The 25,189-nt window shown below is 39.5% G+C and overlaps 3 protein-coding genes across 3 annotated transcripts in view; all 3 read right to left on the bottom strand.

Moving 5' to 3' along the window:
• Positions 1-25,189, bottom strand: part of LOC142352033 (speckle-type POZ protein-like) — a 112,601-nt gene that overhangs the window by 42,267 nt on the left and 45,145 nt on the right. The gene's annotated exons all lie outside the window — the stretch shown is intronic.
• The window catches only part of LOC142352034 (uncharacterized), a 309,880-nt gene that overhangs the window by 19,039 nt on the left and 265,652 nt on the right, over positions 1-25,189 (bottom strand). The window lies entirely within an intron of this gene.
• LOC142352032 (uncharacterized) overlaps positions 16,461-25,189 on the bottom strand; it is a 54,402-nt gene continuing 45,673 nt past the window's right edge. Inside the window, exon 8 of the mRNA XM_075404374.1 lies at positions 16,461-16,787. Within this exon, the coding sequence (XP_075260489.1) occupies positions 16,498-16,787 (290 nt within the window). The 3' untranslated portion in view covers positions 16,461-16,497. The remainder of the gene's footprint in view (positions 16,788-25,189) is intronic.

Raw genomic sequence — 25,189 nt, forward strand, 5'->3', positions numbered from 1 at the left:
AAGGCCAGTAACTGTACTGATTGTTCATCTGCCATTGGTACAGAGAAGTAGCCGTGCCTGCCATCCATCTTGCAAAAGAGTTTCTTGCCGGGTAAGTGGGTGCCCGCATCTGCTAGTGTAGCTATCGGGAAGTTGTTATTGTTGTAGTCGTTTCTAATGAGATGGTTTATTTTTCTTAGATCTACTAATATTCTGAGCTTCCCGTTTGGCTTCCGTTTTGCAAATATTGGAGATGAGTAGCGGCTGAAGGGGAGCGTTGTTATGACTCCGTAGTACTGGAGAAGGGCTAGTTCAACAAGCAAATCGTCTTTGAGATGGATTGAAATTCTTTGAGTTTTTGAGTATACAGGTCTGTTTGTGTCTGGTGTCAATTTGACTGAGAATTTGTGAGTGTAGCCAATGTCAAGGCGGTGCCTTGTGAATATGTCATTGAATTCGACTAGAAGCTGTTCTGTTCTTTCTTTATCTTTGTCAGAGAGTACGCTGTTGCTCCATTTGAATGCGTTAAGAAAAGTTTTCCTGTCTTCGTTTTTCGAGAGTGGTTGAATTGCTTCAAGATTTTTAAATTTAACAAGTTCGTCATATATGCGTTTTTCAACTTCACTCATCTTTGATGTGTCGGGATTGGTTTCTGGGGTCGGAAACCAGAATCCGTTTTCGTGTTTTATTGTTATATGATTTATTTCGCCTTTTGCTGTTCTCTCTATAGATTTTTTTATTTGCTTTATTGTTTTCTTTGAGTCGCTTGATGGGAGAAGTTTTGGCTCAAGTGGTATCAGGTAGCGTGCTTGCTCTGGTGTGATGATTTCGAATGTTGCTACTGGAGAGTCTTGTCTAATGTGCAGTGGAACTTCTGTTGTAATGATTGCAAGTAGGGTGGTAGTTTTGTTTTTTGTAAGTTTGTCAAGCGTGCTTGTTAGACCAAGGCCCAGTTTTTCAAATTTAACAGTAGGCTCTACGAGTCCAATTTGTTCTTGTGCATCAGTTTCCTCCGATGGTATTAGTTCCAGGGATTTTTGTTTCCCAGGTGATAGCGTATAGGTTGTTTTGGTTTTGAGCATGATTTTTTTTCGGCTGTTGAGACGTTTTTGTTTGTTGTTGCCTTTTATGTGCATTAGATTTAGCTGAAAAGTGAATTCTGGTGTTTGGAGTAGTCTGTTGTGGGCATCAATAATAATCTCATTTTTATCAAAGAAGGGAAAGCCAAGAAGGATAGCGGAAAGTGTTTCAAACACCATGAACTGTTCCTCAAATTGTAAGTGGCCAATTTTGAATGTCAGTTGGACTGTAAATAAAATGGGTGATTGGTGTAGGAAAGCTGTAGAAACGTTTATTTCAGGAGGATTTGTTTTTTCTGGTTTTTGGTAGAGGTTTCTGCTTATTTTATCAAAATGTTTCTTTGACATGGCGCTGCTGAATGCTCCAGTGTCTGCTAATGCTTTCATTATTAATGTTTCGAACTGCAGAGGCATTATGAATACATTTTCGCTATAGTTTGTCATGCTATCTGGTATATGTTGTAGAAAAACATGCAGGTTATTTAGTTTTTTGATTGCTGATTGAATGGCATGTTTCCATCCCGGTATGCTGGTTGACGTTCTGGACAATCTCGGGCAGTGTGCTCATTGCTAGCACATGTTCTGCAAAATGTTCTCATTGGTGTAGGAGATCTTTCGGTACGTCCATTACTTCGGTCGTTTCGTTGGAAGTTTGACCTTCCTCTCGAATAATTTCCTCGACCTCTCTGAAAGCTACCACGGTTGCGTCCTCTGCTGTTGTAGTTGTTATTGTATCCTCGGCCATTTTGGTTTCCATTATACTGGTATGTCTGTCTGTTGTGGTTGTAGCCTCTGTAGTTATTTCCTCTTCTGTAGCTAGGGTACTGAGTACTCTCCACGCGCTGATAAGGTGGCTGTGCTACTTGCATTGATGCTATTCCTGCCGCCATTATGCTTTCTATGGCTCGGGCCACAGCAGGGTTTCCTGATGCGTTTAGTGTATTGAATGCCGTGGTGTATTGTGGTTCGGGGTTTATCTGATCAATTCTGACTCGTCGTTTGATGATAGCGCACAGTTCGTTTACAGTGATGTTGTCATTCTCTTTCAGCAACACATTCTTGTACTTGAAGGGCATGCCTTGAATGAATTGTTCTCTTATTCGTCTTGTTCTTTCGTCAGTGCGGTCTATGTGAGCTGCAGGATCGTCCACAATTGCGAGGTTGGCGAGGCGTTGCAGATCTGTGAGGAAGTCATCTGGTTGTTCTTTCACTGGATCAAACTTTCTCGATTGCAGATCGAGCTCAAAGTTTCTTCTTTGGTCTGCTCCTGCATATCGGTTGCGTAGTTGTTCAAGCGAATCGTCTAGATCGTTTCTTGTGTTTTCGGCGAGTCGAAGGTAATAGTTGAGTGCATTACCGGCTAAGTGTAGGTGAAGATATCTTGCACGTTGGTGGTTCGCTTCAGGAATTCTAGATACAGCAATGCTTGCTCTCAGTAGTCTTTCAAATTCAGGCCAGTTTTCGTTTGGTAGTCCTGAGAACCTTTTCAGATGTACGTGAGGTGGACTTGGATCTGCCATTTTCTTTTAGTCAGTTCGTTGTTAAAGTGTTTTTGTGGAAAGAGCAATTTGTACGCTTCTCCAATTTAGCTGTGTCACAGAGTTTGCAGTTTAGGCTATTTGGTTGGTCTTTTGTGTTCTTCGCTGCAAGTTTTTGACTTACTTTTCTGTCGATTGTTTTGTCGTTGAAGAATACGAACGGGTTTCTAGGATGATAGCCTTCCAATAGTGTCATAGAAGTATTGTTGTGGCTTGCGTTGTATTTTCTCTTTGCTAGCAAAACAAAGAGGTTGATGCTCAAATAATTGTGAATGGGTAAAGTTGGTTTGTGCTTGTGGTTTGGTTAGTTTCTCGAATTCGGTAGTTTTGAAAGAAATTGTAAAGTTCTGAGTTTTTTGTAATACGGATCCGTTTGATATCGGTTTGATTGTCTTCTTGTGCGATAAAATAAAGGCTAATTCCGGTGTTTGTTTTTCTAATGATTCGAAGGTTGTAAGTTTTTCCGTTAATGATAACTCTCTTCTTAGTTTGCTTCTGCCTTTTCTATCTTTTTAGAGGCGGCTGTGTAGGTGCTAGTGCCAAGTGCTATATTGTATGAAGACGAGTTATCGTTGCAATATCCTTTCTAATAAAGGCTTTTAATTGCAAGTTTTTGCTAAGTGCTATTCGGAGCGCGGGTTCGGTAAAAACGCTCTTTTTCTGCTACAAGTTTTCAATTCAAGTAATTTAGTAAGCAACTGAACTGTACTGCGCAGAATCGTCTGTCTGAATTTCAAGATAATAAAAGCGTGCTGTATGAATTTACAAAAGTCTTTTTCAACCAATCAAAATTTAGCATCGTCATAGTGTTCTTTGAAATAATGGTTTTCAGTCGACTTCTTGTTAAAAATCAAGAGACCTAGTCAATTTGTGGTTCATTGAAAATTGCGGTAGAAGTAGCATTTTGTTAAATTAGTCTCTCGAAAAACCTTCCTTCGAGATGCACGTGAAATGAGATGTTTTAGTTTTATCGGTACTTTTTGCATTTAACTATGTTGAGCAAAATGAGTAGCAAAAGGAAAACTCTTCTCCCGAAAGTCTTTTTCTGAATATGCTTGTAAAACAATTATATTTTAGTTTTTCTCCACCTTTTGCAGTTCTCCAGGTTGTATCAACTATATGCAGTGTGACTTATATCACCGTTAAGTCACACTAACTATATGACCCGCGATTTATATCAAAATTTTACCTGGGGTAAAAAATTATATAAATATTGCGATCATATGAAAAGCCTCTCTCTATCACACACACACTCTCTCTCTCTCTCTCTGTCCCTCCTTCCCTCCCTTCCGGCCTGCCTGCCTCCCTCCCTCCCTCCACTCCACTCGCACTCCACTCCATCAATCCATCAATCCCTCCCTCTATCCCTCTCCCGCGCTCTCTCCCTCTCTCTGTCTATTGTTCTTAAGATGCTTGTGGAATGAGGGATTTCAGTTTTTCGCAAAATTATATAGGTTGTGCAATCTGGGTAACTGCGAAATGAGACGAAAAAACTGAAATAAAGTGTGATAATGACAACTTCAGTGGAATAAAAAAATTGAGACAATAGTTGCGATTAATTAAGAGTCTTCTCTCGAAAGTCTTCTTTGTCTCGAGATGCTTTCGAAATGAGATATTTTAATTTCATTGGTACTTTTGGCATTTAACTTAAGTTGTGTCAACTACGAGAACTTTGAAAACATTAATATTGCAATTCCCCGGGTTGTATCAACTATATGCGGTGTAATTTATTTCTAAACTCGAGCAAAGTCAAAAATTGCGATAAGAGCTGCGATTAGTTAAAATTCTTCTCCCGAAAGTCTTCTTGCTCTCGAGATGCTAGTGAAATCAGAAATTCTGGTTTTTTCTTCACTTGTTGCAGTTCCCTAAGTTGTATCAACTATATGCGGAGCAAATTATAAAGCTAAAAAAAATCTTTTCACTCGACAGTCTTGCTTTTCTCGAGATGCTTGTGAAATGAGATATTTTAGTTTCACCCGTACTTTTGGCATATAAGTTGGTTGTGTCAGCTAGTCAAACAGTGATTCATATCAAAATTGCAGCGGAATAAAAAAAAATGCAATTAAATTTGCGAGCAAAAAAAAACAATCTCTAACAGCTTTCTATTTCTCGACGTTCTGTGAAAAAAGAAATTTTTGCACTTTGGGCAGTTATTTAAGTTACACTAACTAAATGAACTGCGATTTATATCAAAATTACACCAGAGTAAAAACAATCCGATAAAAGTTTCTCATTTACCCGTTTCGCTAAATTTCTCAGATTGTACCAACTATATGACGCGTGATTGCCAAAATTCCAGTGGAATCGCAGAATTGAAACGAAAGAACTCTCCTGAAAGTCTTCTTTTTCTCGACATGCTTATGAACTGAGATAAATCAGTAACATCGCTACTTTTTGCACTTCACTGGGTTGCACCAAAAATGTGCGAAGCAGAACTGAAAAAGGCAATAAAACTTGCCATTAAGAAAAAACTCCACTCGAAAACCTTCTATTTATAAAGGTGCTCGTAAAATCAGATAGTTTTTTGACACTTTTTGCAGTTTCTTATATTTTAAAAATTATATGCAGTGTGATTTATATCCCAATTCCAGCTGAATCAGAAAATTACAATAAAGTTGCCATTTGGTAAAAAGTTTTCTCTGGAAAGTCTTCTATTTCTTGAGATGCTTAAAAAATGAGATAGTCTAATTCAAAATTTCAAGATTAATTTTAGCAAGCAAGTGGACTCCGACTGTGAAACTGCCAAACGTTTGGTCAGAATGTAAGATTTCAAAAGTTTGCAAATTGAGTTGAGACTGACTTATCTCTCTATCAAAATCAAAAATGATTGTTGTTGCTTATCATACAATAGTCCCTAAGGTCAAACTAAATCATATCGATTCTTCCTAATCATTGGATGCCATATATGAATTGTATGATATCTTAGTAGTCACACAAGGATCAATGAAAAGTTTATGTAACAAGAAAATGTATCCCAGTCGGAGGTACTCGCTGTGAACAATGATCAAAAGAACGCAGAAAAAAATAAGCCATGATCAGATAATCAAGATAACTAATGATCTATGATATGTACAAACCTTGTTTATGATCAGACGAGTTTTGTTCATAATCAAGTCCTTTTTCATGATCAGACGCAACTCGCTTCTGATCAGACGCAGCCGCGTTCAAGATCAGCTAATTCCCCGTTGATGATCAGACATTCAAAAAATCAGACATAATCAGATGCTAGCCTTAAACAAGTGTATGCATTTAACTGTATATAATTGCTTAATTGTTATTTGCCCATCTTTAGCGTCTTTCAGGTCTTAATGGAAAACTCAAAAAAGGTTGTCAAAAGAGCAAATATGCCAACGCCCAAAGCAGCAAGAGAAGTGATGCGGCAGTTGCGAAACCCAAGCAAAAATAGAGGGAGCGACAACTAGGCTTTCTTAAGCGAGAAAAGTTTGGCAAGTGGTTTGCTTGAACAAAGCAGAGTCTGAGCATTGCAAAAGCACAACTACTGCAAAACCAGACTTTCAATGCAAACGAAATCAGTGAGTCGTGTAATTTTGTTAACATGGTTTTGTTTTAGGTCTAGTGAAAGCAGAAAAAAACTTAAATTTTTCATCTATCTCAAAAAATTGAAATTGTTGAGTTAATTTCCAAAAAGTGGAAAACCCCATTTTGTTGTTTTTTTGCAAAAAACTTGACTTGACGCTACCGGTTTTGGTTCTTAAAGGTATTGAGAAATCGAGCAAAACGTTTATTTCCAACCACCCAGTCGAAAAGGACAATAATGATGGCTGACTTCAAAAAAACTGGTAACAAATTTGACTCCCTCCCGGATGGTTTTTGAAGACAGCAATTTCAAAGTCAGAACCGAAAGAGGTGTGGGTTCTGGTTGTTCTGAAAAAAACTATTTGTAGGGCAATTTTAGTTTTGGTGGGAACCTTCTATGTGTGATGAAATCCGCCAAAGCAGGACGTCAAAGCTGGATTGCAGAAATCTCAACAAGCTTTTCCATTTGCCATTTAATTCCAGACAAAGTTTTTGCATTTCCCTTATTGGTATAGTGTTAAAGCCAAAGGACTTGTCTGCGATTCTATGGTATCTCGATAAGACATGCTTTACAAAAACTTCCATATAATTGGCAAAAAGGGTTGACACATTTAAGCACAGCTCTCTTCTTTATACACGCCGAGACTGTTTTGCAATTGGGACACACTCAGTCCCAACCAAGTGCCTTCACCTGAATCTTGTAAGACAATCGATTTTTGAAATTCTACTTTAATCGAACATCTAATGACACTTAAAGTGGATCCCGAAGAAGGAAACGAGTAAAACCTTTAACACCATCAGGTTGAGATTGAATGGGGCAACGAATGGCGAATGAGAACAAACTTTCGATATTTAAAGCCTCCATTTTTAGATCGAATTGATTGCCGACTAGTGTTTGATTTCAGTCGATAAAATTCGAGATTAGGCACTACATAGCAGAAGCTACGAGAAATCCTTTGCATTCGGACCTTGAATACATCTAACTTTTCAGGATTGCTCTCATTTTCTATCGAACTTCAAATTGCATCCTAAGTGTTTTTCGAGCTTCTGAATTTCTTTTTCTTAAGCTCCACTGACAGAAGTGTTTGAGTGCTAACTTCCTTAGTGTAATTTCTACCTTCAGATCAAAAATGAATACTGAGCAACCTGGAGTTACCGCCAGAAGTTAACAACCGCCATTAAACAAGGGTGTCAAATTAAGCCACCAAGAAGCTGACCTGAAACCCGAAAAGGTAGCCAAACTAAAAACTAGGAAAACTAAATCTGAGAAAGGGCACTTTTGACCTTCTAGACATCGGACAATGGAACGTTTGAGGGAAACTTTGTGGCAATGGCAGCACAAAAATACAAGAAGCAAACCAGTAAAATGGTGACTGAAAAAATGACATTCAACCAAGATCAACCTCATCACGAAATGAGCAACGTGTCAAAAGTGCCATAAACACTTTTTTTAGATAAAAAAATTCAACAACCTAAATAAATGGAATTAAGCGCCTTTTCGTTAGAAATAACGAGAACTTCTCTAATACCGAAGGAGTAAGATGACCCACCAGTGGTAGAGCAAAACAGAGAAAATAGGGCCAGGAAAAAAAATGACTCCCTTAGAATCCGAGTTTCGAGCATAATCCGAGACTCGGTCACAATCCGATGCTAGCCTTCAACAAGTGTATGCATCTAACTTGATGTAATTGCTTGAGCGTTCTTTGCCTATATTCATCGTTTCTTCAGGTCTTAAGGGAAAACTCAAAATAGGTTGCCGAAAGAGCAAATATGCTAGTGCCCAAAACAACGCAGAAAGATGTGACGGGGGATGGGGCAGTTTGAAAGCGCGAGCAAAATTAAGGTGAGCGACAACTTGCAAGGAGAGAAACTAGGCAAGTGTTTTACTTGGACAAAGCAGAATGAGTAATGCAAAAGCACGAAGTTTTTGCCTTTTCCTTATTGGTAGAGTGTAAAAGCGAAAAGAATTTCTTGGGATCGAGTCTATGGTAACTCGACAAGACATGCTTTGCAAAAAAACTTCAAAAAATGGATAAAGAGGTTAACACAACTAAGCACAGCTCTTCGTACACGCCGAGGTTGTTTGGCAATTGGGACAGACACTCAGTCCCAAACTACTGTCTTCAACTGAATCTTGAAACATAATTGATTTTGGAAAATCTACTTTAAGCGAACATCTAATAACATTCAACATGGATTCCGAAGAAAAGCGTAAAACCTTTTATACCAACAATTGAGATGGAAAGGGGCAACGAAAAGCGAATGGGAACAGACTTTCGACATTTAAAGCCTCCATTTTCAGATAGGATAGATTGCCGAGTTTTGTTCGATTTCAGTTGATAAAAGCCAAGATTAGGCACTACATAGCAGAAGCTACGAGTAATCCTTTGCTTTCAAAAGTTCGGACCTTGAAAATATCTAACTTATCAGGATTGCTCTCATTTTCTATCGAACTTCAAATTGCATCGCAATTGTTTTTCGAGCTTCTGAAGTTCTTTCCTTACGTTCCACTGACAAAAGGCTTTGATTGTTAAATTTCTTAGTGTATTTTCTACCTTCAAATCAAAAATGAATACTGAGAAGCCTGGATTTACCACCAGAAGTTCCCAGCCACCATTGAACAAGGGTGTCAAATTAGGCCAACAAGAAGCTGACCCGAAACTCGAAAAGTCGGCCGAACTAAAATGGTTTTTATGTCCTAAGAAGAGTGCCCAATCACGCTAATGCCGAATGACTGCAATTGGCCAGAGCTAAGTTTATAGGAAAAACTAGTGGAACGTTTGAAGGAAAATTTGTGGAAATGGTTAAACGAAAATACGAGAGGCAAACCAGTAAAATGGTGACTGACAAAATCACATTAAACCAAGATCAGCCTCTTGGCTAAAGGAGCAACGTGTAAAAACTGCCAAAAAACATTTTTACAGATAAAAGAATGGAATTACGCGCTGATAATGGATAACTTCTCTGATAATGCAGGAGCAAGATGACCCACCAGGGGTAGAGCCCAACAATAAAGAAAACATTGACTCCCTTAGAGTCTGAGATTCGGGCATAATCCGAGATTCGGTCATAATCAGATGCTAGCCTTAAAAAGTGTATGCATTTAACTTTATGTAGTTGCTCAAGTGTTTTTTGCCCATCTTTAGCGTTTCTTCAAGTTCTAACGGAAAACTTAAAAACGGTTGTCGAAACAGCAAATATATCAGTGCCCAAAACAACGCAGCAACAGAAATGATCGGACAGTTGCGAATCGCAAGCAAAATTACGGGGAGTGACAACTGGGCTTTCTTGAACTAGAAAAACTTGGCAAGTGCTTTGCTTGGACAAAGCAGAATGTGTAATTCAAAAGCACAACTACTGCACAACCACGTGTTTTAAGGCAAACGAAGACAGTGAGTCGTGTAAATTTCTTAACATAGTTCTGCTTTAAGTCTAGTGAAGCAGAAGAAAACTTAAATTTTCCATCTATCTCAAAAGTTTGCCATTGTTGAGTTAATTTCCAAAAAAACTTTCCATGAAGTGGATTTTCAAAAAACAGCCCGCTTTGTTTTTTTTGCTGAAAACATGATTTGAGGCCATCGGTTTTAGTTATAGGTGCTTGAGGGTTTTGAGAAATAGAGCAAAACGTTTATTTAGAACCACCTAGACAAAAAGGACAAAAAACAAGGTCTACTTCAGCAAAAATTGGTAACAAATTTGATTTCCTCCTGGAACGTTTTTGGTGACAGCAATTTTAAAGTCAGAACCGAAAGATAATTGGGCTGTGGTTGTTCTGAAAAAATATTCGCAGGGCAAAGCACGAGGTCAAGGCTGGATTGCCGAATTCTTAAAAAGCTTTTCGACTAGCCATTTTATTTCAGACAAAGTTTTTGCCTTTCCCTTAATGGTCGTGTAAAAGCGGAAGGACTTGTCTGCGATCGATTCTATAGTAACTGGATAAGACATGCTTTACAAAAACTTTTTCAAAAAAATGGATAAAGAGGTTAACACAACTGAGCACAGCTCTTCGTCTTACACGCCGAGGTTATTTTGTAATTGGGACATACACTCAATCCCAGCCTAGTGTCTTCAACTGAATCTTGAAACAAAATTGAGTGTGGAAAATCTACTTTAATCGAACATCTAATAACATTCAACATGGATTCCGAAGAAAAGCGTAAAACCTTTTAAACCATCAGGTTGAGATGGAAAGGGGCAACGAAAAGCGAATGAGAACAGACTTTCGACATTTAAAGCCTTCGTTTTCAGATCAGTTCGATTGACGATTAGTGTTTGTTTCAGTCGACAAAAGCCAAGATTAGGCACCACATAGCAGAAGCTACGAGAATATCCTTAGCTTTCGTGATTTCGGACCTTGAAAACATATCAACCTGTTCAGGATTGCTCTCTTTTTCTATCGAACCTCAAAATTGCATCGCAATTGTTTTTCGAGCTTCTGAATTTCTTTTTCTTACGGTCCACTGACAGAAGTGCTTGATTGCTAACTTTTTTAGTGCATTGTCTACCTTCAGATCAAAATGAATTTTGAGGAACCCAGAGTTACCGCTAGAAACTCAAAACTGCCATTAAACAAGCGTGTCGAATTCAGCCAGCAGAGGCTGACCCAAAAAGACAAAAGATAAAATGCTCTCTTAGGTCTTAAGACGCGCGCCATTCACGCTTGTACCGTAACGAATGGTTTCAATTGGCCAGAGCTAAGTATACAGGAAAAACTCAATCTGAGAAATGGTACCGTTTTGACCTTCCAGACATCGGACAAAAGAAGCTTTGAGGGAAGTTTTGTGTCAATGGTAAAACGAAAATACGAGAATCAAACTAGTAAAATGGTGACTGACAAAATCACATTCAACCAAGATCAGCCTCTTCAAGAAATGAGCAACGTGCCAAAATTGCAATGATTATTTGTTTTTTTTTACAAGAAACAAAATTTTGAACAGCCTTAAGAAATGGAACCAGGGGCATTTCATTAGAACTAACAAAACTTCTCTGATACTGGAGGAGCAAGATGACCCACCAGTGGTAGAGCCAAACAAAAAAGAAAATAGTGCCAAACAAAAAGAAAACAATGACTCACATAGAATCTGAGATTTGTCTGTAGTTACAATTGAAGCGAGCAACCGTAAGACACATTTTCCTTTCATCGTCAAAGGAATCTTTGATTCCTTAAATATTCACGTGTTCGCATTGGTTGCCAAAGAAAAATTTCAAAATAAACAACGGGTAGATCAATGATTCCTCAGTTAACTTTAGGAACTCTCTTCTTTTCGGAATTTGCTTGGGAGCTTGCTTATCATTAGTCTTGGCAAAAAACACCATTCAATGACATTGTTTAATAACCTGCTCACACTTGCTCTCAAAATAAAGAACTTCTGTATCACTTTGCCGAAGAATTTTAAAGTCAGAACCGAAAGTTAATTGGGCTCTGGTTGTTCTGAAAAAATACTCGTAGGCCAAAGCAGGAGGTCAAGGCTGGATTGCCGAATTCTTAAAATAAAGAACTTCTGTATCACTTTGCCGAAGATTTTAGAGAATTTAACAATCTTAACGAATCAAATATGAAAAACCTGATAAAACAGAACGTCTAACTTCGAAAAAGAACGCCGAAGAAGAAAAATGTCTAACAAGAAACAACGACAGGCAATTCAGCTGGCGAAAGTTTGGTAATTAGAAGAATTGCTGCACGGGGAGACAAACTTGATAAAATATACGCTGGTATGATCAGTTAACGTTTGGAAGGCAGTAGGCAGCAGATTTGTTGAAAGTGGCACGATCTGCGAGCTCGTTAATGCTGGGAGCAAGAAAATTCAAATGGCATCCAGAGGAAAGTGTGAATCTCCAAGAGATGAGCTTTTCAAACGAGTGACCTCAATACTCCGAAAGTTTAAAAAACTTAAAATCTTTTTGATAAAAGCTCCATGCCAATCAATGATGTTTTCCAAACAAAAGTTTGCTTTAAGTGTTTCACGCAAATGTTTCCTAATAACTTCCCTCAAAATTTTTGTTCTTGCTATCAACGGACCGACCAAGTATGTTGCCGAAAAGAAGCAGAAGTTACTTCTGGAAAAAACGAATGTCAGCGACGTCTTAATGAAGTCCAAGACACATCTTTTCAGTTTTCGATTAAGATTGAATCAGTCGCTCCGTTTCTAGAGGTGAGTGTGAAATGAGATTATTTTTGCCACTTATTGCAGTACCCTATATTGAAAATTAATTATAAGCAGTGTGATTTATATTCTAATTCAAGCTGAATAAGAAAATTCCAATAAAGTTGCAATTTGGTAAGAAAAAACTTCTCTCTAAAGTCTTCTACTATATCTTGAGATGCTTAAAAAATGAGATGGTCAATTGTAAAAATGCAAAATCAATTTTACCAAGCAAATATAATGTGAAACTGCAAGAAATTTGGTCAGAATGTGTGATTTCAAAAGTTTTGCTTCAAGTCTTGAGGAGAAACTTAAATTTTCTATCTATCTCAAAGTGTATTTCCGGAAACGCTCCATGGAACGAATTCACGAATAACAGCCCGTTAAGTTGTTTTTTTTCAAAAAAAAACTTGATTTGAGACTATCGGTTTTAATTACAGGTTTTTACAGGTATCGAGAAATTGAGCAAAACAACGTTTATTTCCAGCCGCCCAGACTAAAAAGAAAATCACCATTGTCGACTACAGCAAGAGTTGGTAACAAATGCGCTTCCCTCCTTGAACGCTTTTGATAATAGGATTTTCAAGGTCACAACCGAAAGATACTTGGGCTGCGGTTTTGAAAAAAATGATTTTAGGGCAACCACTGTTTTGGTGGGAACATTCTTTGTGATTAACTGCGCCAAAGCAGGAGGTCAAAGTTGGATAGCCGCAATCTTAAAAAGCCTTTCGATGAGCCACTTTATTCCAGACAACAATTTGCCTTTCCCCTACTGGTATAGTGTTAAAGCGAACGCACCTGTCAGACCAATTCAACGGTAACTCGATAAGACATGCTTTACAAAAACTTCCAAAAAAATGGCTAAAGACGTTAACACAACTAAGCACAGCTCTGTACGTTGTACAGGCCGAGGCTGTTTTGCATTTGTGACATTCACTCAGTCCCAAACTAACCTCTTCAACTGAGTCTTGTAAGATAACTAATTTTGCAAAAATCCACGTTAATCGAATATCTAATAACATTTAACCTGGACCCCGAAAAAAGCAAAGAGTACGACGTTAGAGAGAAACAGCTTAAATTGTGCAACGAAAAGCGAATGAAAACGAACTTCTTTTTATTTACAGCCTCCGTGTTCATGTCGATTTGATAACTGAGTAGTTTTTGAGTTCAGTCGATAAAGGCCAAGATTAGGCACTATATAGCAGCAGCTAAGAGAAGTTCCTTAGCTTTTGTGATTGTGGACCCTGAAAACTTCTCAAACTGTTCAGAATCCCGCAAATAATTCTTCGATGGTAGATTTTCCAGAAAATCTCAACTCTTAACGAGGCTTCAAAGGACCTACCAAAGTTCGGGACACAATTCGTGAACTGCCCTTAATAGCTCCAATTGATTACATGCACAAATTCTCCGGGAGTTTCAAAGGGCTCTTCTTTATGTTAAAAAGAAAGCTGCGGCAAATTTTTGCTGCAGTGAACTTGCCAGTGAACAAAGCTTCCAAGGGGTTTCAAGATGAAAGCAAAAGCTCTATGAGTTTGACTACTTCGCAGCTAGAGATTAAAGTGAGTCAACTGTTGGACTCAACGTTCTTTGCAAGCGAACGGATCAGTATCTTTACAACCATTTCCATCTTCCGGGATTCAGCAGCAGAACACTTTTGCGTACAAGGAAGTTTGTAACTGAAGCAGAAGCTCTCATTCAGGTTTACATCAGGAAACGGAAGAAGCCTTTGGTAATGAAGTGTTTACAAATGCACTTCATGGACCATCTTTTGTGGCCAGTGGAACAGTATGACCCCTTGTGCACATCGGCAATGATGTTTCAGTCTACCAAATATCTTTCGAAAACAGAACTTCACCGGAATGGTTAATCATTTTCGCCCACTCGCTGAACGATATCAACAAAAAGAGCATCAACAAAAATTTAGCTCTGAGATGGCGGTACTGCAGTCAGAGGCGAGCGCACAAAATAGCCGCAACTTCAGACAGAGTTAAGGGCCAGTACTTCCTAACTGATACAACCAAGCAATCTCTAGCAGTTCTCTAGAGTTTAAAATCGTTCGTAATTAAAAGCCCGAAAATATCTGCTTCCGTGAAGCCTTCTGAAATTATTCATTTTTCAAGTCTTTGTTGTAACTCCTGTTGTGTACTTTTTTAAAGCGCTTTCAAAGACAGAATTGATCAATGCTGGAACTTTTCTATCGCTCTTAATCATTAAAGAGTGATAGAAAATACTGTAGAGACCAAATTGGTTGTTGTCCCTTAACATAAAGTTTCTGAACATCATCAACCTGTAGTTACCTCTTATTCGACCGTAGTTGTTTTAGTTGTCACGCTACAAATTTATGATAATTGGAACGTCATTTTTATCGGGTGCAAAATGCCGTGATTAGGTTTTTGACACTGATGGGTGAAAAAAATGCACAGCGGAATGGAAAATCCGACCATTACTTGAAAACATAAGCTGTAAAAATTTTAAACTAGGTGACCCACAAAAAGTTTGGGGGCGCAAGAAATTTCAGTGTCACCTACTGTTATGCGCTCAATCGGAAATTAGGAGATGAGTTATGGGTGCTGCTGTTGTTTCCACAAAATGGCCATAAAATCACTACCTCAGCGACCATAAAATGGTCAATCCTTGCTATAACTTAAATATAAGATAGTGCCATCGCTACAATATGATGGTCATTTTATGGTATTGTTACCATAGCATTACCAAAAATGATACCATCGTTACCAAAGAATAATGATATATTTTAATGGCTTGAAGAAAAATTTGATTAGTGAAGTTATAAGTTATGGATTAAGCGTTAATTTTCAATTGTATGGCTGAAGAGTAACCATAAGATGGTAAGTTTTGGAAATATCGTTACCATAGTAAGATCATGATAGAAAATTTTTTATGGCAGTTATCGACCATAATAAGATCATATTATGGCAACGGTGGTAGGTCAATCCGCGTTGTAAAAAATAGGCTTATTTTAAAATCCAGCTGAGATGCGGTCGACTATAAACAGGAAACGGACATGAACAACAAAGGTTAGCGCAGATCTCAGCCATATCAGACTGAAACCAAATTGCTCTGACGTCAATATATCACATCGTTGTAAAAAATAAAATTAACCCTAAATTGAGAAAGGTGTTCGATTATTCATTCAAAAAGGCCTTAAATTTTTCCGCTTACCCGGACAACTCACTGTGAAAGCAAAATTATTGTCTTATATTATTATTATTTTTTTTGTCATAAAACCTAATCAAAACTGCGTTTTTTAATTCCGCACTTATTGAACAGAATTAAAAATACAAGTATGCTTAAACACAAATGAGAAATTGGTCACGTTAGTATTGAGCAAATGGTTACAAAACCCCATCCTTCTTGTTTTTTCATTTGAACTCTTTCAATGTTGATTTATTATTAATGTCCTTTACATTTTTAGGCGTGCGTGCTTATGTGGGCCTCAAAGTATGCTAATAGACACCATTAAAGCATAAAACATAAAACCAAAATTAAAATTAAAACAAAATTAACCATAAAAAATTTGAAAGCGGATGCCCACCTCACTGAGTTAGAGTTCTCCTTGTGGTGAAGGTACACTAAGAGCCTACCTAAAGTCAAATCGATCAGATTAAAAGTCTCAATGGGACTCAAATAATTGCTACAAAGTTTGTTCCAGAAAATTGAAGATATTACAAGTGATAGGGGAGCTATTATAGGACAAATAGCCAGTTTCACAAAAACATTAGCAACATATATTTCAATAAAATGTAAAACAAATATATACAAATAATATGGCAAGCTACGATGCAACTTTCAATCAGTAGACAACGGATCAAAAATACACATATATAGATTAGATACACGTGAACAACATCATAAAGACTGCTCAGCAGAATTAAATGATAAATCCAGTCAGCAAGACAATAGAGACAAACAAACGTGGTTTATTGTTAATTTACAAAATAATTGGTGGAATTAATTACTTACTGTGACCTTAAATTTGGCACTAGTGGTATTAGCAGTTAATGCTCAGTTATTACCAACCAGTTAGCTCAATACACAATTAGGCCCTTTCCCATAGAAATCATCATTTGAGTATACACATAGAGAACTTTCTTACTTAGCTATTCTAGACTGGAACTCAAAGATAAGTTGACACAGGAAATAAAAACACGCAGCAATCTTACTAAGTTATAATTAATTACAATATGGGGAAGGAACCTGAATTTAGCACCCGTTTCCTCCTAAAATAACCCAACATTGGAAGTTGCGGTTCATCATTAACACAAGATAGACAAAACTGAACAAATACATCAACACAAAACAAGTAAAGTAGATTTTGGCTTGAAGCTTTGACTTCCCCAGTTCCTTTTTGAGACGTTGCACGTGATGCTTTTCTGTTGGACAGAGGAACATGATCGCAGCTAGACAGACAATGTTGAGAAGATAAATTGCGAAGACAGATGCAAATACGTTAAATCTATCGTCAGAGCTATCTCTGAAATACCGCTCGTCATCTGAAATACAAGCGAAGTAGTTTAGCTAGCTTTTTAACTGCTTCAACAAAAAACATAGCTGTCAGATAGTGCAAATAGCTGCAAAATTGTCCTGCGTGCCGTATAAAACAGATAGAAACAGACAGATATAGGTTGAAAAGAGTTATCGCCGCGGCTCAAAAAGCTATATAAAAAACATTCATCGATAAACTAAAAAGGATTACTAAAATTCACTCCGCAGTATTACTAAAATTCACCCCAATAAAGCATTTTTATTGGGGACCTTTATTACACATTTGAGTTCATTTGACATCAAACTAATTCAAATTAAACTTCGATTTTAAAGTAAAAAAGTGATTTTATTCAGTGATTTAAGTCACATATGATAACAAAATCTTATCATGCAAATAGCACAAAACCTTTTGCCAGAGAGAGTGAGAAATGACGCCGCGAGTCATTCAGAAAATTGACGTTTTGAGCTTTGCTGTGTGCACAAATGTAAAACGAAAAAAGAGCGTCAGACGACGGATTGAGAAATAAATCAACTAACATCGGATGAATTGCTCTTCAACAGCCGGCAGGGGCAATTTAATTTAGGTGTGTAGCATAGAAATTATTTGTTTGCAAAAATTCGGACCTGAAAGGGATTCGAACCCGCGACCTCCGGGATAGCAGTCAGACATTTGAAGCACCATGATCGTTGTTTCTCAACCTTTACAATCACTTTAATAAGATCAACAAACTTCATTTCAGCACCAGAACGAGTGAAATCAATCAAAATGAAAAGTGAAGCTTAAAAAAGTCAGAGAAAATTCAGTAACAAAAGCGCAAAATGGTCAAAAAGTTTTGCATAACAAAGACCAACACTTGTGCAGCAGTTGAATCAAACTTCGTTCCAGAGAAACTAAAAACATAGCCATAATTCAAATAACGACCCAAATTAGAAAATGACAGCCTTTACAGGCATAATTTTAAAAAGAACAGAAAAGTAAAAAAAAATGATTGATGTAAGAAAAGTATTTTTTTTAATAGCGAATTGATTTGTTTTCACATTGTTGTTAGATATACTCTTGCTACTTAATGTACATAATGAGAGGAGACAGGGGCCAGTATCAAAACCAATAAACAATAGAGATGGTAAATGTAACTCATAAAAACAAACTTCAAGAAGAGGGCATCTAAAATTGGGCTTTATGGTTTTATCCTGTTTCTATTTTTGGTTTCGTTTTTTATGACTCCTCTCATTTTAGGTTGCTTCGCTGAGCAACTGCTATTTAAAAGCATATTGATCAGAATGAGAGAAGAGTGAAATTAGCCAGAAGAAGTCAAAAATAATTCATGCACGTCGAAAAAGCGGTAAAATGAGGAAAAGCGAAACAAAATTTGACAAAGTTTAAAAAAGAGTAGCGCAATATTAGCCAGCTAAGAAATTGAAGTCGGCTATTAATAATTGAAAAGTATTCCAGAACAAAGAAGCAACTAAAATTTCTCTACAGATTGAGCATTCAGAACGACCGATGGCGAAGTACCTCGTGATACGGTTCGCTTCAAACAACCAGTTCATCAAACAACCAGAAAACAGAGAGACCAACAAAAATATTTGTTAAATAGAAAACTGAAGAGAGGGAAAGGAAGTGAAGGTCAAAGTCAAAAAACATTTTCTACAAAATAATTGGGAAGTTATCCACAAAACGGTAAAATGTTACTTCTTAACCATTATTTTGAGATAGAACTTTTATTACTTCATCGGAACGAGGCAACACTCACGCAACACCTGGCAAAACGTGTCAAACAACAAAAAATTCAACGAGCCATAAATGCATATTATTTATTTCAATAAAAAGTGTGCTGTCTATCCATTGCTGGTACATTTCAGAAAAAAAGCATCTATAGAGTAGATCTATATTAAGGAGTGCACAATAAAAATTATAGCGAGAAGCTCAAAATCAGAAGGAAAACTTAAAAACAGACAAAACTTAATGGGAGTTACTCAATTATTTTTCAACAAAACAATACCAAACTAATATCCCTTAAAAAAGGCAGTCGAAACAAATGTAACAACTAATTTGAACTACAGAACTCTCCCAATGCTACAAAAAATTAAAAAAGAACACAAACTGCTTAGAAGGATCCAATATGGCAAAAGTGAAAACAGCAAAAAATAAAAGAAATATAGTTTCTTTAGTTGGTCAAAAGGCTTCCAAAAGCACTATTAATAAATGAAACAATCGAGACAAACATCTTTAGCTGAAAAAATTTTGACTTCAAAAAATTGCTTTGAAAATGCCATACGTGATCAAAAAAATTCGTTCCCTCAGCATAAGTTTTTTGCAATTACTTTTCTCACTCTCTCAAAAATGCGACATGAATAGAAAACCACTCTTTCCTTTCTGCTCTGTTTGCGTTCAGCCGTTTGCCCTAAAAACTTAGTTTTTACGTTCTTCATTGACTTTCACATCGTGTTCTAAAGATTCCAAAAAATTATCCAAAATAACCACTAACGTCGGGCGATGTGCTCTCAAACAACCAGCCAGCGGTGTTAGGCAACTGGGGCTTAGGGAAGCTATCAATAGGGAGTTGACGGGAGTTTACGAGTTCTATGTGTGTGTGTGTGTGTGTGTGTGTGTGTGTGTGTGTGTGTGTGTGTGTGTGTGAGGGATAGGGGGCAAGCATTGACGTATGGTTAAGTCGTTATGGCCCGATTAGGAGTCTCTAGCTACGGCCGAATGACTCCACGTAATCATCGATCTTTTCCCGGCGAGAGAGCTCCCTTTGTGTTGAGACAGCACATACCGTGTGGCGATAAAAAACACTGAATTTCCAAATGAGTATAAGTAGGTCAAGGAGCCTAAAAATAACACAAATGGCAGCGTAAAGATATAACATAAATTATAAGTAACAGATAAACGATTTTCTTCTCTAGGTAGAAGAAACAAATCCTAAGCTCCCATGTGAGAATACAAACTCAAAAATGAAAAGCTTTCCAAGAAACATTGCCGACAATGTTTCCCTTTGGGTCCTTCTGAAATTGTTGAAAGTAGTTTTTGAAAAATTTTCTAACCCGCCTGTTTGACTCATTCCCTTTTAAGTTTTTTTTTCAAGACAATTATTAAATGATAAGCCTCTTTGGATGATAATTTTGTCCAGCCATGATGATTTTGACCTCTCTTCAAGAAAAATAGTTTTCGTTCTTGAATGTCTGTAAAACTTATAAGTTGGCAAGCTAAGTCCTGTTATTCTCCGGAAGGCAGGCTTCTTAAATGTCAAGAGTTGATTGACATACAGTGCTGTTCTGTATTCAAGCAATTGTTTAATTGGCAGTATATAATTATCTAGTTTGATACTAAGTGATGAACTGTTAAATCGTTGAAAATAACAAGCTTTAACTGCCCAATTGAGTTGTTTTTCTAAGGTTGTCAGAAGATTTTTTGAAATTGACGAAAGCAGAACATCTGAGTACTGGAGATGACTGATCACAAGAGAATTCAGTAGGATTTTGCGCAAATGGTATGGTACTACGTTTCTCAGGACAAAGTGGTTTTTATTCCTTGCCCCATCTTACTGAGTATTTGTTTAACTTGTTGTTGGTACAACAATTTTTTGTCCAAAATTACTCCGAGATATTTCACATTCGCAACTTCTTTTATTATATGGTTGTCAACTTTAATAGACTCTGCTGCGGATGAAGTGCCAAAGACAATGAACTCAGTTTTTTTCTGAATTCAGTTTTAAAGAATGGTATGAAAAATTGTCAACAAGAGAAAAAATTGATTTCTCTAAATGAAGCTTGCAATCAGTGATTTTTTGCCGAAAGTATAAACAACTGCATCGTCAGCGTATTGGATTAAACTGCAGTTGATGAAATTTGGTAGGTCATTTACATAGAGGTTGAAAAGGAGTGGTCCTAAAACTTTGCCTTGTGGAACTCCTTGCCTGACCTCCAGCCAGTCAGATTCAGCTTCTTTTATCACTACTCTTTGTTGTCGGTCACTGAGGTAACTCTTAATGAAAAGGATAGCCGAAGAGGAGAAACCAAGGTGTTTGAGTTTTTCTAGTAAAAGCGAGTGGTCAATTGAATCAATTGATAAATCTAAATCTTTTGATAAATCTAAAAACGCAGCAGTGACCACTTTTTTTTCATCAAGTTTCTGTCTTACAGTTTCTGTCAGATAAACAAGAGCATCAATTGTTCAAAAAAATTTTCTGAAACCAAACTGTGTTTTCGATAGGAGGTTGTATTTTGATAGGTGTTCCTCTATTTGATCTTTGATTAATATCTCAAGAACTTTTGACAAAGCAGGCGTTATAGAAATAGGCCTATAATTCAGCGGATTTTCAGTGTCTCCTTTTTTGTGGATAGGTGTAATATTTGCGAACTTCAGTAGAGAAGGAAATTTGTTTTGTTTAAGAAATCCGTCAAAGAGAAAACATATCGGCTCTGCTAAAATATGAGCACCATCTTTTAATGCCCAAGCCGGAATAGTTGAAGGACCCAATGGTTTGTTTTTATTGAGGTTGTTGAGAGCTTTACGACACTCAAATGTGGTCAAGAAACGAAACGAGAACATTAGGATTGACCTGCTGAAAGTTTTGATTAATGGTTGGTTTGTAAGTCCACACGGGTTTGTGTGACGACGAACACTTAGGGTCTAACGGGCCACTCCAACTCCGTGAGGCAGAAGAGTCTTGGAACACGGGTTTGCTTCCCAAGTTCTAAGTACCCAAACGAGCAACGAAGACAATAACAGGAAAAACTCTGGCCTCTGCTGGAGAAGGGACTGAGACGGGGCCTAGTAGTCAGACAGTGACACTGGACTGGATGTGCTCACACTGCGATAAGGGACCTTTCAAGGGACAGAGGGGGCTCTCCCAGCACATGCGGAGGTTCCACACAGATGACTACCATGAGATGCAGGAATCCAAGACGTTCATGGTCCAGGCTAGATGGAGTCAGGAGGAGATGACGGTAGTTGCACTGGCTATCAGGCGGATTGACCAGACGACCTCACAGGCAAAGCAGAAAGAGAAGCTGCACTGCATGTTCCCAGAACGCACGGTGGAGTCCTTCACGGAATAAGGACTTCATTCAGACGCTGAAGGGACTTGATGAGACCCACCTACCAGACGGCGATGTGGCACCCCAAGAAGCAAACGATGTGGCTGCTCATCCTCATGAAGGACAAGGCACACTCATAGATGAGGGCAAGATTAAGGTGACTACTCCCACTGAAGACTGGGTGAGGACAGGCCTACCTGAGGCACTAGACATGAATTGGCTGGCATCACCGGGAGAGATCAACAAGATGTCAAACGAGGAACTTCAGCAGTTTGTGGAACAAGAGCGGGCTGCCTGGCTCAAGACCATCCCACGACGACAGGTCAAAACCGCGAGGGTCGCAAGACGAAACTGGACTTCAAGACGAACAAGGCTAGACGCAGGCACCAGTACGCGAGACTACAGGCGTTGTTCATGAAGGACAGAGGACGTGGTGGCAGATGTTTGACGGATGGGTCATGGCAGACGATGGGACAGGAGGAAGTGTGTGAAGACAAGGCAGGGTTCCTCGACGGGTGTCAGAGACTTATGGAGACAGAGAGGGACGTTTCAGACGTAACCAAGATGGCTGGAACCAGCAGAATGTCCCCCATCTCACAAGACGAAGTGGCCACTGCAGTGAAAGGACTGGGGGAATCTGCAACAGGGACAGATGGGATCACGAGGAGGACGATGGCCAACATCCCATTCGGGTCACTAGCCACACACTTCAACCTCTGGATGATGGCGGAGAGGCTTCCAGAGGAATTGATCAAGGGACGGAGTGGAGTGTTCATACCCAAGGAGAGTGGCACTCAAGACCCCATGAAGTATCGGCCCATCACCATTGCTACTGTGGTCACGAGATGCTTCCACAAGGTTCTGGCGGACAGAGTGGAAGATGCTGATGACAATCCTAGACAGAAAGGCTTCAAGACGGGAGACGACGCTGCGGCGAACACTACTGCTACAGACCATACTGGAGGAGAGCAAAAGAGGGCGGAAAGGGCTGAAGCTGGCATTCATAGATGTGGCCAAAGCCTTTGATAGAGTCACCCACAAGGCTCTGGCAGAGGCAGCCCTTGAAGCAGGAGTTGACTCCAAGATGGTGCGATACATCGTGGACAACTACAAGAAGCAGGACATCACCCTCAAAATGCAGGGAGCAACAGGATGTGTGAAACCGGGCTGAGGCGTTCGACAGGGCGACCCACTCTCACCTGTACTCTTCAATCTGGTCATGAACCGAACGCTGAAGAAGCTACCCGCATCCACTGGAGTGATGGTTGGAGAACAACGAGTCAACCACCTGGCCTATGCTGATGATGTCGTGCTGCTGGCGGAGACCAAGACGGGGCTCCAACACATGCTACACGTGTACCAGAAGGGACTAGCTAGATGTGGCTTCGTCATCAATGTGAAGAAAAGCGCGACGCTGGACATGGAGACTGTGCCCAAGGATAGGCAGCTGGTGGTGAATATCAGCTCAAACTTCAGATGTGGACCAGACAGTCTTCCAAGCATGAGAGCTGCTGAATTCTACAAGTACCTGGGGGTGGACACTGGAGGGACACGTGGTAGGGCAATCAATGTACTGGAGCACAAACTGGACCACCTGAGAAGGGCTCCTTTTGAACCACAACAACGACTCTGGATACTGAAAGTGTATGTCATCCCAAGTTTGTACCAACTACTTGTACTGGGCAGGACAACACGTGTGGAGCTACTGGGTCTAGACAGGGTCATAAGACGAACGATCAGACGATGGATGGCCTGGCCAAAAGATGCTCCACTACCTATGTACACCACACAAGAGGGGACGATGTGGCACTCGAGGTGCCTCAACTCTCATGGACAATTCCACTACTTAAAGAGGCAACTGGCTAATCTAGAGAAGTTCAAGCCAGGGTCGGCGACAGCAGTGAGGAGCAAGAAAGTGGCACTGGAAGCACAGGCGGCAGCACTGCAGAGCTCAGTGGACGGAAGGGGACTGGAGTCTATGGCACTGGCTGGAGGTCAAGACACCTTGCTCAACGGCACCAATTTGATGGCCTGTGGGATGTTCATCAACGCCATGAAGATCAGAGGCAATCTGATGATGGCCAAAGCCAGGCATACGAGGTGGCATCACCAACAAGACCCAAACTGTGACACATGTGAGAGAAGAGAGACGGCGACCCACTGCCTCCAGACATGTCCAAAAAGCTGGGGCGCCATAATTAAAAGACACGATCTCGCCGTTGCGCTGATCAGAAGGGCACTGGAAAGAAAGGGCTATGAGGCCATCGAAGAACCAATCATTAAGGCAGGGCGCGGCATCAGAAAACCAGACCTCGTGGCTACCAAAGAAGGGAGAAGCTGGGTACTTGATGCGGCGGTCACTGGCTACAACACTAATCTGGACTGGCAGGCGGACCAGAAGACGGCCTACTACGACATCGATGAGGTCAATGACTTGATCAGGGAAAGAACGGGCTCACAAGAATTCAATCTGGGTAGAAATGTCACTAGCTGGCGAGGGGCACTAGCACCAAAGACAATGAGGCTGCTGGTGGATCTGGATGTTCCTAAGAGCACGATCAAACTGCTGGTGGTGAGAACCCTCGAAGGAAGTGTCTGGACTTGGAAGATGTGGAGGAAAAGTGTATACAGCAAAGGGTCCCTCGATGAAGAAATGACGGCTGATGGAAAACCTACGCGGATCTGCCAGACCCGACATACGAAAGCTGTCTCAAAACTCCGGCTAGCATACCCGCTATAGTATGCAAATCCTCTCAAACTCTGAATTGTGTAAACTATATTAAACATCTTTGTATATGTGTATATGTAGCAGAAGAATTCAAGTGTTTGAAAGCAAAAAAATGTGTGTGGGGGTAGGGGGCAAGCATTGGTGGAGGTGCCTTCAAGCGATGTGGATAGGGTTGCAAGGCTAGATGAGAGGGGGTTCAAATCGAGAGGTGGGAGAGGGTGGGCAATGGGAATGTTGAGGGGGGTAATAGGGGGACTGATGCAGGGGAAGACCGAGGGGGTCAATTTTTAAAGATTAAGAACCGCCCTTCACACCTAGACACGCAGGCGTTCCCCATTGATCAAAAAATCCCCCTGGGTTACAAGTTTGTCAAAAGCTAGCCTTCCAGCAGCATTAATGAGGTCCTTTCGCCAGCTGGTACTACCGATAAGACATATTGCCTCAGTTGCGTAAACGCCGCTTGAGGACCGGATTGTACGGGGGTGGCTGGGAACGGTTGGTTGGACGCCTACGCGGGGCGTAGAACAGTATTAAGCCATGTGTTGTCTCACGTTTATGGTAGGGACTGTTCTTGGGGACAAGTCCAGAACGGTCCCCGAATTGTTTCAATATAGCAGAAGTAAGCATCTTGTTTTGATC

Source organism: Convolutriloba macropyga, chromosome 13 (assembly GCF_964194025.1).
Source record: "Convolutriloba macropyga chromosome 13, txConMacr16.3, whole genome shotgun sequence".
In the NCBI taxonomy this organism is placed as follows: Eukaryota; Metazoa; Xenacoelomorpha; order Acoela; family Convolutidae; genus Convolutriloba; species Convolutriloba macropyga.